General features: G+C 39.1%; 1 protein-coding gene across 1 annotated transcript in view; it reads right to left on the reverse strand.

The window, feature by feature from the left end:
* Positions 1 to 15,321, reverse strand: part of LOC126260965 (exocyst complex component 4) — a 239,737-nt gene that overhangs the window by 79,552 nt on the left and 144,864 nt on the right. The window contains exons 10-11 of the mRNA XM_049958489.1: positions 4,726 to 4,946; positions 3,895 to 4,111 (exon numbers count right to left, since the gene is read on the reverse strand). Coding sequence (XP_049814446.1) covers positions 3,895 to 4,111; positions 4,726 to 4,946 — 438 coding nt within the window. The remainder of the gene's footprint in view (positions 1 to 3,894; positions 4,112 to 4,725; positions 4,947 to 15,321) is intronic.

Genomic DNA, 15,321 nt, shown 5'->3' on the forward strand with positions numbered 1-15,321 from the left:
AGCAGATTCGTTTGCCACGAAGACCTAGGCTGTAGGGAAGGGACCGTTTGATGTGGAATGGGTGGCAGCTGTCATAATGGAGGTACTGTTGCTTGTTGGTGGGTTTGATGTGGACGGACGTGTGAAGCTGGCCATTGGACAGGTGGAGGTCAACGTCAAGGAAAGTGGCATGGGATTTGGAGTAGGACCACGTGAATCTGATGGAACCAAAGGAGTTGAGGTTGGGGAGGAAATTCTGGAGTTCTTCTTCGCTGTGAGTCCAGATCATGAAGATGTCATCAATAAATCTGTACCAAACTTTGGGTTGGCAGGCCTGGGTAGCCAAGAAGGCTTCCTCAAAGCGACCCATGAATAGGTTGGCGTACGAGGGGGCCATCCTGGTGCCCATGGCTGTTCCCTTTAATTGTTGGTATGTCTGGCCTTCAAAAGTGAAGAAGTTGTGGGTCAGGATGAAGCTGGCTAAGGTGATGAGGAAAGAGGTTTTAGGTAGGGTGGCAGGTGATCGGCGTGAAAGGAAATGCTCCATTGCAGCAAGGCCCTGGACGTGCGGAATATTTGTGTATAAGGAAGTGGCATCAATGGTTACAAGGATGGTTTCCGGGGGGGTAACAGATTGGGTAAGGATTCCAGGCGTTCGAGAAAGTGGTTGGTGTCTTTGATGAAGGATGGGAGACTGCATGTAATGGGTTGAAGGTGTTGATCTACGTAGGCAGAGATATGTTCTGTGGGGGCTTGGTAACCAGCTACAATGGGGCGGCTGGGATGATTGGGTTTGTGGATTTTAGGAAGAAGGTAGAAGGTAGGGGTGCGGGATGTCGGTGGAGTCAGGAGGTTGATGGAGTCAGGTAAAAGGTTTTGTAGGGGGCCTAAGGTTCTGAGTATTCCTGGAAGCTCTGCCTGGACATCGGGAATGGGGTTACCTTGGCAAACTTTGTATGTGGTGTTGTCTGAAAGCTGACGCAGTCCCTCAGCCACATACTCCCGACGAACAAGTACCACGGTCGTGGAACCCTTGTCCGCCGGAAGAATGACGATGGATCGGTCAGCCTTCAGATCACGGATAGCCTGGGCTTCAGCAGTGGTGATGTTGGGAGTAGGATTAAGGTTTTTTAAGAAGGATTGAGATGCAAGGCTGGAAGTCAGAAATTCCTGGAAGGTTTGGAGAGGGTGACTTTGAGGAAGAGGAGGTGGGTCCTGCTGCGACGGAGGACGGAACTGTTCCAGGCAGGGTTCAATTTGGATGGTGTCTAGGGGAGTTGGATCATTAGGAGTAGGAGTAGGATTAGGATTAGGATCATTTTTCTTCATGGCAAAGTGATATTTCCAGCAGAGAGTACGAGTGTAGGACAGTAAATCTTTGACGAGGGCTGTTTGGTTGAATCTGGGAGTGGGGCTGAAGGTGAGGCCTTTGGATAGGACAGAGGTTTCGGATTGGGAGAGAGGTTTGGAGGAAAGGTTAACTACTGAATTAGGGTGTTGTGGTTCCAGATTGTGTTGATTGGAATTTTGAGGTTTTGGAGGGAGTGGAGCTGGAAGTGGGAGATTGAGTAGATGGGAGAGACTGGGTTTGTGTGCAATGAAAGGAGGTTGAGGTTTGCTGGAAAGGTTGTGAAGGGTGAGTGAGTGAGGATGAAATATATATATATATATATATATATATATATATATATATATATATATAACAGAGGGAAACATTCCACGTGGAAAAAATATATCTAAAAAGAAAGATGATGGACTTACCAAACAAAAGCGCTGGCAGGTCGATAGACACACAAACAAACACAAATATACACACAAAATTCAAGCTTTCGCAACAAACTGTTGCCTCATCAGGAAAGAGGGAAGGAGAGGGAAAGACGAAAGGATGTGGGTTTTAAGGGAGAGGGTAAGGAGTCATTCCAATCCCGGGAGCGGAAAGACTTACCTTAGGGGGAAAAAAGGACAGGTATACACTCGCACACACACACATATCCATCCACACATATGTATGTGTGGATGGATATGTGTGTGTGTGCGAGTGTATACCTGTCCTTTTTTCCCCCTAAGGTAAGTCTTTCCGCTCCCGGGATTGGAATGACTCCTTACCCTCTCCCTTAAAACCCACATCCTTTCGTCTTTCCCTCTCCTTCCCTCTTTCCTGATGAGGCAACAGTTTGTTGCGAAAGCTTGAATTTTGTGTGTATATTTGTGTTTGTTTGTGTGTCTATCGACCTGCCAGCGCTTTTGTTTGGTAAGTCCATCATCTTTCTTTTTATATATATATATATATATATATATATATATATATATATATATATATATCTCAAATGAAGCTAACAGCTGTTTCCAGCCTTTGTGAGAACAACATGTTCTGGTACTGAATAGAAAACAGTGATGAATTAAAACAACAAATGCCACTTTCTCTTACTGAATTATGAAATACAAAAATCTTAAAAGAAATCAAGTAGCTTGGTGTGACAGCACAGATAAGATCAGTTCATATAGAGTAAAAATGTCTTATAACTGGTCATATATATATATATATATATATATATATATCTAAAAAGAAAGATGATGAGACTTACCAAACAAAAGCGCTGGCAGGTCGATAGACACACAAACAAACACAAATATACACACAAAATTCAAGCTTTCGCAACAAACTGTTGCCTCATCAGGAAAGAGGGAAGGAGAGGGAAAGACGAAAGGATGTGGGTTTTAAGGGAGAGGGTAAGGAGTCATTCCAATCCCGGGAGCGGAAAGACTTACCTTAGGGGGAAAAAAGGACAGGTATACAATCACGCACACACACACATATCCATCCACACATACAGACACAAGCAGACATATATATATGGTCTTTAAATATGTCTGCTTGTGTCTGTATGTGTGGATGGATATGTGTGTGTGTGCGTGATTGTATACCTGTCCTTTTTTCCCCCTAAGGTAAGTCTTTCCGCTCCCGGGATTGGAATGACTCCTTACCCTCTCCCTTAAAACCCACATCCTTTCGTCTTTCCCTCTCCTTCCCTCTTTCCTGATGAGGCAACAGTTTGTTGCGAAAGCTTGAATTTTGTGTGTATATTTGTGTTTGTTTGTGTGTCTATCGACCTGCCAGCGCTTTTGTTTGGTAAGTCTCATCATCTTTCTTTTTAGATATATTTTTTCCACGTGGAATGTTTCCCTCTGTTATATATATATATATATATATATATATATATATATATATATATATATATATATATATATATATATATATAAGGTCCAAAGAGTAGCACCAAAATCAAAGGATAACTTGAAATATGTACTGCTAACTGGGCACAGTTTGTAAGTGCCATGATTTTATACATGGCACATGTCACACACAAAGGACTTTGATGAAAATGTAAAAAATTCAAATTATTGGTGAAAATTACACACACACTGATTGTGAACAGACAACAAATAATATGGGATCCATATAATAATGGGTCTAATCTCTTAGACAAAATGAAAACCATATTTTAACATTCTGAAACATGTTTCTACTGAGTAAGAGATACTACATGGAATTCTGATTGAATGTAGAGAGAAACGTAATAGACCTCAAATTACTTTCCACATGTCTCAGCAGCGGGGTAATAGAGTGATTACAAACAAATTTCTACTTTTTTGTTAGCACATTATAATCTTCAAATTGTTGAAGCCTTTACCTTTAAAACCAAAGAGAACTAAGTGACTGTCAGCTTCAATAGCATTCCTCATTAGAGGAATGTTTAAGAGATCAATGGCAAACTTACAAAAATTGAAAACATTACTGTAAAGATGAAAATTTAATTTGACACATACTGGACCTCAAAGATACTAGTTTTACTTATGATATGTAATTAAGGAATTTAACTACAGAATTGACTAGAAAGTGAAAATTTTTCTTACCATACTCTCTTGCAGATGGGCAAGGCGACGTAGCTGCCCCACATCAGACAATATTTCATAACGACTGATTCCACCTTCTCCCAAGTTGCTGGCTAAAATCTCCGCTTCCCTCATGTTACGCTGCCGTACTTCCTCTGGACTCTCTTCTTCCACTGTTACAGCTCCTATAGTGCTTTCCTTCTTTGATGCTTGGAGGTCCACCCAGTTTGGTAGGGACCTGAAGGCAACAGCAAAACTCCTCTCTAATGCATAAATCTACAACTACTGCTGTCAGCCTATACATACAAACAATGCTCTTTGTTGCTGTTTTGCTCTCATGCTACAGGAAATTATGTGGTTTACGGAATGGCGTGAACAATCAGAATACTGTAGGAGTCACGGTGAAATCTATTGAGGCAGGATTACATACGGCTTACAGCAACATACAATTGATGGGTTGATGACTATTAACTTAAATACTGAGATAGTGTTATGTAGTGTTATGCAAATGTATCTGAATCTAGTTAATAGCACATTAAATCTTGTGAAATGAATACAGCAGTAAGCAGCCAAATAAAGCTTATGAAAGTGGTGTAGGCAGAATGAAGTATGGAATAGTAAAAAGCAAACAATGAAACTTCAGTTAGGAATATCAATAATGTAAGAAAAGATAAGATTTATACTTATCATAAACATGACATGGTACGTTGCAGACAGGCACAATTAAAAGACACACATAAGGTTTCAGCCACAGTCTAGAGAAACATGCACCACTCATTCACACAAGCAAACACACCTCAAGTACATGACCACTAACTCTGGCAGCTTTGTGGGAGGTGTCAGTATACTTACTTGATAAAACGGCTAATGTCTTCATCACGTAACCAGGCAGCACTACAAATTCGTTTATCCTCAGAATCAGGTTGCACAATGCCACGATAAGCAGCCTGACAAGTTTCTCGATACCCACGCACAATATTGCATATTATGGCTAGAAAATGCTCTGAGTATACTGGAAGTGATTGCATCAGACCACGAAGCTCCTGAACACATTGCTCAACTATCACAGTACTCTGGAATGAAAACAAATGGTGACGTAAATACAGGTGCCCAATGTTTATTTTGATGCATATGCTGCTATTTGAAAGTTATATTTTTATAAATAAGTGTATTGAGCCCAAATATATCTCCTAGTTCTCACTTTAGGAATTTGCTTCAAGACACATCGAGGGCTCATTAAGGAACTTTGAACAACTATTTAATATGCATGATGTGAGTCTTAAATATTTGTGTACTGAATATATTTGGTCACTACTATATCAGGGTAACATAATGTAATGTATGGGTAACAGCATCTAGAGAGAATTTCAATACAAAAAAAGACTTATGATTTTGAAGGGACACTTCTTAGGTGATATGTACTTTTGTCCACATTGGAAATATTTATTGTAACAGAGTTGACAGATGTGTATTGATTCCACCTGTCAATCGGCCATGTAGTTGTATCGATGCAGCTAAAGTCAGAGGTCGTGGTCATTCTGAGCATAGAAAAAGCCCTCTGCCCTTGCACTTGAACAGTGAGCAGTGGGCCATCAGTGGGAGAGGTTCCCTGTGAGGAGGTTTAATGGTTATCACAAGCGGTGGACACGTCCACGCCTCGGCAGTCAGTTGTTTTGATGTACTGGAGAGTCGTGAAAGCAAGCCAGGTAGGTGCCTGTGTTCAACTGGGAGTGCACCATGATGAAACATAACAGCCCATTGAGGCCTATTTAAAATGAACATTTCCCAGTCTAATTCAGGATCGCACATGTAAACAAAATATGTAACTCGTCTAGAAAAACTTATAACTGAGAAAATAACTTTTTAATCTATTTCAGTTCAAAGTGTAGAAGCTCTGTAAATGAAGGGAATAATTCCAGTGAAGGGAGTCTCCAGTAATTAATAGAAAATATAAATGTATTATTGTAATTCCTTATTTGAGAGTTTATTCTCGAATGAAATAACAGACATGTAGTAATATCGTAGTGTACTTACTGTTCTGAGCAGACATACGTTTATATATGTATTTTCAGTTTTTATATGTAAATTTTAATTGTTAATTAATCAAAAATTGACATTAAACGATGCCGAGGATTGTTCGGGATTGTTAAGAAATTATAAATAATGACTACCATGTTGGCATAGGGGGTCAGTCTGGTTTTAGTTTTTGAGCAGTGAGCACGTAGCTGCTCCTTTTGTATTGTAAGTATTGTTTGCCTTTGTAATAATACTTTAATTTTGTTTTGAAAGTATAATAAATGTATTTAAAATAACATAATGCAAGATGATTTTTAATTTTAACTTTTCTGAAGTTGGACTTTTACAGTAACTGTCTCCAGGACTTATGCTGTGACAGATTGCCTGATACGATGAGTAAACCAACCCTTAAGAACTTTATAACCATGAGTGTTCGAGTTGCTACTGTGTCCTACTTTGATCCACCTCATTAACTACATGTAGAAAATTTTGTTTGCTTGTGCTTTGAGGAGCGTGGTGGGTGCTATCTTTCATGCTCCAGTGTGGATTTACATTTCTTTCTGTTATCTGTTGTAGAAGCTGGAAAGTTTATATGTAAGCAACCAAACGTCCTGAGTGTGGTGCTTGCTTAATGTTATCAGCCGATGACTTGTATTTACTAACAGCTGGTTTCTATGCCGACAGCAAAACGCGCTGGTAAACCGACTGCAACAGAATAGGTGATATAATTTTGATTCTCAAGTACTGAAAAGGTGGCTGTTGGTTCAAGGTACTGTAAGTGATCACATTCTTTTTTCATTACTTCCAAGAGTAAAGTCATGGGTTATTCTCTCAGGGGTTATTCTCTCAGATGATAAGTATGTAAAGCTTAAACTTAAGTGTGTTCAATTTTAAGGGAACCGACAGTTATTGTGTTGCTCAATGTGGTTGTTGATTTCAAACTGAAATTATCTTTACTCTTGTTACTAATGCAATAGTTCTTAAGGAAAATTGGCCTATTAACGTGTAGTTCAACGTGGCTGGTGCTGGAGTCTGAATAACCATGTTGTGTCATTGTTTGAGTTGCTTTGGGGAAAATTTCAAGGAGGGCTAATGTCTGAAGTTTGTCATTTACAGTCTGTAACTAAAAATGTGTGTTGTAATTTTTTCAGTATTTGTTATGTGTCTTGTAATTTTAAAAGGATTACATCCCAACTCATTTTGGAAAGCTTGCTAAACTTCAGATTTACATTTTAGGCCATTAATTCCCAAGGACTAGTGTCTGTGTTTATGTAACTCTGGTGTAGAAATTTTATTTATCGTAAGCAAATTGTCTTTAAACTTCATACACTTTGCTGAAGGGGCTAGTGCCCATGTTTTGTGGTCCACAGATTTTGCTAAGTTAAATAATAAATTTTAAAGCAGCTCCTGTTAGGTGTGCAGCCATTGCAGTGCATACTACTAATCTAGTTGCGTACACTAAGGGCTGTTGATTTTATCTTAGGTTGAAGATAATACAGCAGGTGATCACTTCGCAAATCTGTAGATATACCCAACGGCTTTAGGTCAAGAGGCCATTGTATGTCATTATTACCTTGTTTTTAAAATATGTGTGGCTAGTGGCTCATAGTAATTAAAGAAATCTTGTTAATTTTGTTAAGAACCTTATAAGTGGCTTCGTGCCACCAACCCAATATTATTTTTCTTGAGTGAAACACATCAAGGTTTGGGATCATGATTTAAGTAATCCTGTTTAATGTTCTTAGTACCAATGTATGTTCCCTGAATGATGTTAATAAATGTTTTGTACATCTATTGTCCGGTGGCTTAACACTCAAGGATCACTCTATCTAAGCTATCCCATTCTAAAGGTTTTTAAAAAAGGACTGAAGGACTGTAAGTTCCTAAGTAATTCCTTCTACCTTCACCAATTCCGGTCCCGGTCCTCCCCCCCCCCCCCCCCCCCTCCTACCAAGATTCAACCCAATTTTTGCAACATGGTACATATTGTCTATGTATTTATTTATTTATTTAGCCATTTGATATACTTCAATTAATATATGTTGTATCATTACATATAGGCCTTGGCATTTTGATTATGCAATAACAATTATGTATTGTATTCTGCCACTTAGTACATTTACAGCACTTATTACAGAGAACTACATTTATGATATTTTACTATGTTTGCAGTTCTCTTTCACAGTATGTGACAATTTCCCTTATGTTTAAATTTATATACAAACATTTATATTGTTTTTTGAATTAAGTGATGGGTCACTTATACGGATAAAATAAAGAAGAGAATGGGATGAATGCTGTTCTGAAATACTTGCAATGTATAAAAATTTTTGGTTAGGAAGTATACCTCAGCTGGGTGAATACTTTTAAATCCTGATTACTCCTGAAAAATAATCAACTGAACATCACTAGTGCAATACACACATGTCTGACAGACAGCAGTAATAGTTTCAAAAACAAATTGAAATAATACCTCCTTGACAACTCCTTCTATACCATAGATGAATTCTTGAATATGAGTAAATAAATCTGGAGATATAATACATGCATTTTGTCATTTAAAGGAATGGGACAGATAATAGAAATATTTAGGTATAACACAATATTTCTTTTTTTTTTTTTTTAAAAAAAGAAGAAGAAGAAGAAGAAGAAGATGTTTCCTGTGCGCATTTCTTGTGCACTTGACAGGTTCCACATCATAATGGTTTTCCGTCCTATTGATCAATGGAACACGTAACTAACTAAACTAAACTGAAATGTTAGACTGAAGTGTGTTAGAGAAATAACACTTAACAGTATCATAAATCACAAGCATGGTGAATATCTTGCCCACAAAATAGCAAATAGTCCACAGGAAGAAAAAGTAAGATATTTTCTTCTCTATTAAAAATATTTCTTTTGCCTACACAACAAATAATGGACCTCGTAAAAAGAACTTTTGAGATCACAAGAGGGCTGTGGGCTAATGGTACAATTCAAATGAGCAAACAGAATAAAGAGAGTGATATTTAGTTGGTATATCAGTCTCTCGCAGTAAAACTTCTAGTGACAAGGGAAAAGCTGTAATAGGAATCATGAACAATGAATTCTATTTGGTGAGAAAATGTTTTAGTTTCACTTAAGAAAACTGAGAATTAGGAAAATATGAAAAATTTCATGTACTAAACTGTCACAGTGATATTTCACAAACAGTGAAAGCTTTGTGGTTGAGAAAACAAAAAGAAAAAATGTGGACAATAGCTTTAAAATGGGTAGCATTGTTGACCTAAAACAAATTAATGGTCACACCAAATGGCTAAAGGAGCATTATTTATTTTGGGAAATGCACAGTACAAGGTTACTATAAATGATTCATTTCTTTTCAAAGCTCTACGTTTTCAAAAGTGTTGTTGTTGTTGTCGTTGTTGTTGTTGTTGTTGTCGTCGTCGTCGTCTTCTTCTTCTTCTTCAGTCCAAAAACTGGTTTTACTACTACAAACTTCTCTCCAATGCTTGGTGATCTCTTGGTGTCTCAGAAAGTGTCCTACCAACCAATCCCTTCTTTTTGTCAAGTTGTGCCAAAAATTTCTTGTTTCCCCACCCAGACAAATACCTCCAGGAAAAGACTTCCTGACACTTAAATCTATATTCAATGTTAAAAAATTGTTCTTCTTCAGAAACGCTTTTCTCGCCATTGCCAATCTACATGTTATAATCTCTCTACTTTGGTCAGCATCATTTACTTTGCTGGCCAAAAAATAAAACTCATCTACAACTTTTAAGTGTCGTAAGTGTCTTATTTCCCTCAGCATCAACTGATTTAATGCTACTACATTCCATTATCCTTATTTTGCTTTTGTCTGACATCCATCTTATACCCTCCATTCAAGACACTGCCCATTCTGTTCAATTAAAAGTACTACATGTACAACATGTAAAAATATGATTGATGCATGTACAGAACCATAAACTAACAAGCTTGCATTCTGCACTCTGCAAACATACTGTCAGCGCCTTTGTGGTCACATGACATATGTTCAAGCGAGTTGGCTCCATAGCTTACGTAACAACATTCTATCAATGGTCACCACAGCAGCAATGATGCATTCTCTGAGCTCTTCCAGTGTTCTTGGCAGTGAGGGTATATAAACACGGCACTTAACCGTAGAATAACAAGGTTGGATAAAAAACTACCCCAGGCCACATAATTTTTTATCCTATGTTACGCTTCTTGGGCGGAAGTCATTATTTACCTTTCCATTCAGTATTGTTGTTCACACTGAGGAGTCTATAATTTCTAAGGCTTTATTCTTCATCATAATTTAACAGGCAAATTGTGAAATTTATCCGTCGGGGTAAAAAGATCACCCCACCTTGTTATTTTTGTTAAAGCTTTTTATTTACAAAACACGTGGTAATTTCTTTTGCAGACACAGAATATGTCTTCTGACAAAACATTAACAACTCCATAGGAAATAATAAGAGGCTTAAAATGTATATTAACATGACTCAGATGAAGATGTGAGTTAACCTGAAGACAGTCATATCACAGACAACAAGGAGGATGATGAATTTGACGTAATGCCATTTGAGGTTGATTCATCAGATGAAGGTAATCACCACGTACGGAAAATTTTATATGGCAGAAATAGGTAATGTCAGAACACACACCCCATTCATAAAAAAGCATTGACAGTCCCAGCAAAAAATATAGTGGACAAGTACTTGGTGCAATGAGGCAAAAAACAAAACGTCTCCCAAGAAATTGTTTTAACTGTTGTTTACTAATGACATGGTTTCACTAACAGTTACCTACATGAACCAAAAAATTCCTGATTCACGGGAAAAATACAAATCGCTGCAACGGTATATTGAAGATACCAACTTAAACAAAATAAAAACATTTTTTGGTACTTTTTATGAGTTGAGTTCTAAAAAATGTGTATGTCAATTGTACTGACGCATGGTCTGTAGTATAAGGGTCCCCATTTTTCCGAGGAATTACAACTTAAAACTGATTCGACTTTTTGATCAATAATCTATGATTTAATGACCAACATACTAGGCTGCAAAGAAGAACAGCAGGCAAGTTCACTGCATTCCTTGATTTATGATGTATGTTTGTCAAGCACAGTCAATAACTGTACACTTCTCCTGTTCTCCTAACTGTTGATGAGACACTCCTTAGCTTCCAAAGCAGATTGACGAGACATTCCTTAGCTTCCAATGCAGATGCCCATTCAAAATGTAACTGCCAAGCAAGTAGGACAAATATGGGCTAAAGATAATTTCATTATGTGACAAGAAGACATATTACTTTAATGGGGGCATAAAATATTTGGAAAAGAAACTAGGTATAAAAGTGTTTCAATTCCTACATATTTGGTGGTGAAATTATGTGAACCTATACATGGAACAAACCAGAACATTACAATGGAAATTGATTTGCTTCTTGTGAAGTAACGAACAAACTGACTGACAAAAAGTTGACAATTGTTGGCACCTTATGAAATAATAAACCAGAAGCCCAGTAACAAGCCAGAAATCCCAGAATCCCTGTTCAAACCAAGAACAGGCCAGTTTATTCATCCATATTCATTTACAACAGGAGAGAAAAAATATTGGAGTCAAACATTCCAAAGAAAAATAAAAATGTTATTCTTTTGTCAATGATGCACGAGTTAGGTGAAATAAATAAGAAGGCAAAGAAATTGAACATAGCACTTTTCTACAATAACAATAAAGGGGGAATCAATGTATTTAATTTACTAAGTCACAACAAGACAACAGCACAAAAAACCAGGTGCTGGTCAGTGCGATATGTGTATGGGCTTTTAGATGCATCAGGAATAAATGCCTATGTCTTGTATAGGGGGAATGGTGGCACAAAGAGACAAAGCAATTTTCTCAAGTCTTTGGCTTTTGGGCTGGTTGAAGCAGAAATGAAAGACAGACTCAAAAGAAAAAAATTTACCCAAAGAGCTTCGCATAACCATGGAACAGATTTTGACATTTTGGGTGCGATATTCCAAGATCAGCAGCACAACCAGAAATGATTTCAAAAAACAGTGGACTATGCTTTTATGCTTTCTTTGCAGTCAAAATGAAGACTGGAAAAGTTCCTTTGAATGCTGTGTGTGTTCAAAACCAGTGTCCATAGACCACTGGAAAAATATTTGTCGAAGTTGGCATAACAGTTTAGTTTTTAAATGTTTTATATATTCAAAATTTCATCAAATTTTGAAATTAATTTATAAAAATCTTTATTTCCTTTTACATGAGGAACTACTTTTTCGTAGTTGTTAGCTTTATATTTTTTACCAATGTACGTCTTATGCTAAACAGTTCCTTCAATGATTCTTATGCTTTATGATACGTTCTATTGTGTTTCGCACTGTTATAACAAAAAGTGCAATTGAATACAATAGATAGGTGCAATCTCATATTTCCATATATGACAATCACAATACAATACAATACATTGATATTATAATTATTATTTGCTTTGCCATATTGTAAGACATTAATAATACTTCTTAATAAATATTACATATGTTTGATTATTACTTTATAATACTAAAAAACTTTTTTTAACAGAGATAACTTAGAAAAATGTGGGGTAAATTTATGTCTTGGGATTCACAACTTGGTACTCTAGGGTTAATGTATCCCCAAAGGAAAAAGTCACAAAGGTGTTAGGTCAGGCAGTCTAGGGTGGACAAGGGAACAGAGCCACATTGTCTTCGCCACTAAGACCAATCCAGTAATATGGAAGTTCATTGTTTAGGTAGCTACAAACATTGATGCCTCAATGAAGGGTTGCCCTGTTGTGTTAGAAGATGAAATTCTTGGAATTAGCAGCCACTAGTGGAAACAACTACAATTGCACCATTTCTAGGTAAGAGGTGCCCATCACGACATTCTTACAGAAGAAATATGGTCTTAAAGCTTTTTGTGTGACAATGCACAGAAAATTTTACTCTTCAGCGAATCTCATTCATGCACCAGAATTTCACAAGGATTTTCAGTGCCTCCACAATCTGTCACTGCTGCAGTACTAAATACGTAAACATCTCACATATTCCAACACACAAAAACTCTTTTGTTGCTTTTTCCGTATTTTGTCAAGGCACTGCACTCTTAATGCTAACTGGTTGACACAATACAAACACTGTGAGTTTGCAGTTCTATTCATGGTTGGTTGGTTGGATGCTTAAAGGGACCAAACTACTAGGTCATCAGTCCCTTTGACCTTGAACAGATGGGTCTATATGTCTGCAGATCAGAGAGAGCCTACCACGCAAAACCCAGGGGAAGAAAACCCCAAGGTCTATCAATGTCAGCGAAGCTGAGGTATTAGACGACAGGGAGACGGAGGAAGAAAGGCAAGCAAGGTGCCCTATCAGGCCCGCCCCCCACACTAAGAAGAGGTATTCTACTCTGAGATTGCCTTGGACATGAATAGAGAAGCACGCGCACACACGCACACACGCACACGCACACACACACACACACACACACACACACACACACACACACACACACACACACACACAGAGAGAGAGAGAGAGAGAGAGAGAGAGACGAAAGATGAGCAAGTCTAACCGACCACACGAGGGGGGGGGGGAAGGGGGAGGGGGGGGGGAGTAAAAGAGCAGGTAAGGTGAGGACCAGACTGGACAACTAAACGCAGACAGCTGCAGCTCAGCCTGGGCAGAGTAGGCAACAGAGTGTTGCTGGGACGTGCCGAGAATGGAGAAAAATTGGTGGCGGAGGGCATCAGGACAAACCGAGTCTTTCAGACCTTGTGATAGGTCAAGATGAAGCTGTGGCTGAGGGATGCACCATGGAGGTGTACATGAGTGGGTTCAGAGAAGAAGTGGAAGAGGAAACAACTGAAGTTCAGAGAAAGGGCAGACCAGATGTGGATAGTGATCGTAATCCCTGATTAGGGCCACCGTTGCAGCACATGAATTAGCATGTTTTGAGAGAGGAGACAGTAGTTGAGATGCTTAGGGGAGCTGCGAATGTGGGTAGCATAATTGACAAGCTGTTGTTGGCAGCTGATCCACAATGGAGGGCACACAGCCTCCACAACTAAGCTGTTCACAGGGATAGTTCAAAAGGCTCCTGTCGCAAGTCAAATCCCCCAGTGGTGTATCACATCCAGTATCCACGAAACTGAGGGTGATCTTGAACTGTATGCCAGACTTCCGTAATCGAGGCGGGCCTGTATCAAAGTTTTCTAAAGTTGCAGAAGGGTAGTGCCATCTGCACCCAGCTGGTGTTACTGAAGATATGTATTAAGGTGCAGCCAGCACTTTCGCTTTAACTGGCAAAGATGGGGTATCCACGTCAACCAAGAATCGAAGACCATTCCTAAGAAGCGATGTAAGTTGTGGTTGTGGGTGAATGGTACAATGCTGACAGAAGTGTATGAATCATGTCTCGGCAGTGGAAAATCGAAAGCCACGGCTATGCCTTTGTCTTTTGTATGGCGCCTTGCAGTTGACGTTCAGTTACACCCACACTAGAGGAGGAATAGTAGAGGCAAAAGTCATCAGCATACAAGGAGGGTGATAATGAGGACCCTACAGCTACTGCTCGATCATTTATGGCTAATAGACAGAGAGGGGCTGTCAGTACAGAGCCCTGTGGGACTTCATTTTCTTGAATATGGGGGGGGGGGGGGGGGTATTGTGAGAAGCACCAACTTGAACCTGGAATTATGGTGTGACAGGATGTTTTGGATGAAAATCAGGTGCAGACCCTGGAGACCTCACTTGTATAAGGTAGCGAGGATGTGGTGTTGCCATGTCGTGTCGTAAGCCTTTTGGGGGTCAAAGAAACAGCTATACGGAGATGACATCGGGCAAAAACTGTTTGGATGGCAGACTCCAGGTAAACCAGATTATCAGTAGTGGAACAGCCTCGGTGAAAACTTCCCTGCGAAGGAACCAAAAGACCCTGAGACTGAAGGAGCCAACACAGACACCGGCTCATCGTGCGTTCAAGCAATTTAAAGAGAACATAGATGACGCTTATTGGATGATAACTGTCGATCTCTAGAGGGTGCTTACCTGATTTCAGTACTGGGACAATGATGCTTTCTCACCGCTGCAATGGGAACTCGCCCTCACTATAGGTGTGCCCTGGCTACAGATGTGGTTAAAGATGGCAAGGATATGACGCTGACAATCTGCAGGTAGGTTTGGGGGTTGGTCATTTGGTTGTGGATGTGGTCCGACCCTGCGGCTGTATCAGGACAGTGGGCAAGGACGCTGATGAAATCCCACTCACTGAATGGAGCATTATATGATTCCAGGTGGTGTGTAGGAAAGATAATTGCTTTTGCTCCAACCACTATTTTAGGATACAAAAGGCTGGTTGATAATTTTTAGACGATGAGCATAGTGGAGAACAAAATGTTCAGCGACGGCACCTGGGTCAGTGT

This window comes from Schistocerca nitens, chromosome 5 (assembly GCF_023898315.1).
Source record: "Schistocerca nitens isolate TAMUIC-IGC-003100 chromosome 5, iqSchNite1.1, whole genome shotgun sequence".
NCBI classification, from domain to species: domain Eukaryota; kingdom Metazoa; phylum Arthropoda; class Insecta; order Orthoptera; family Acrididae; genus Schistocerca; species Schistocerca nitens.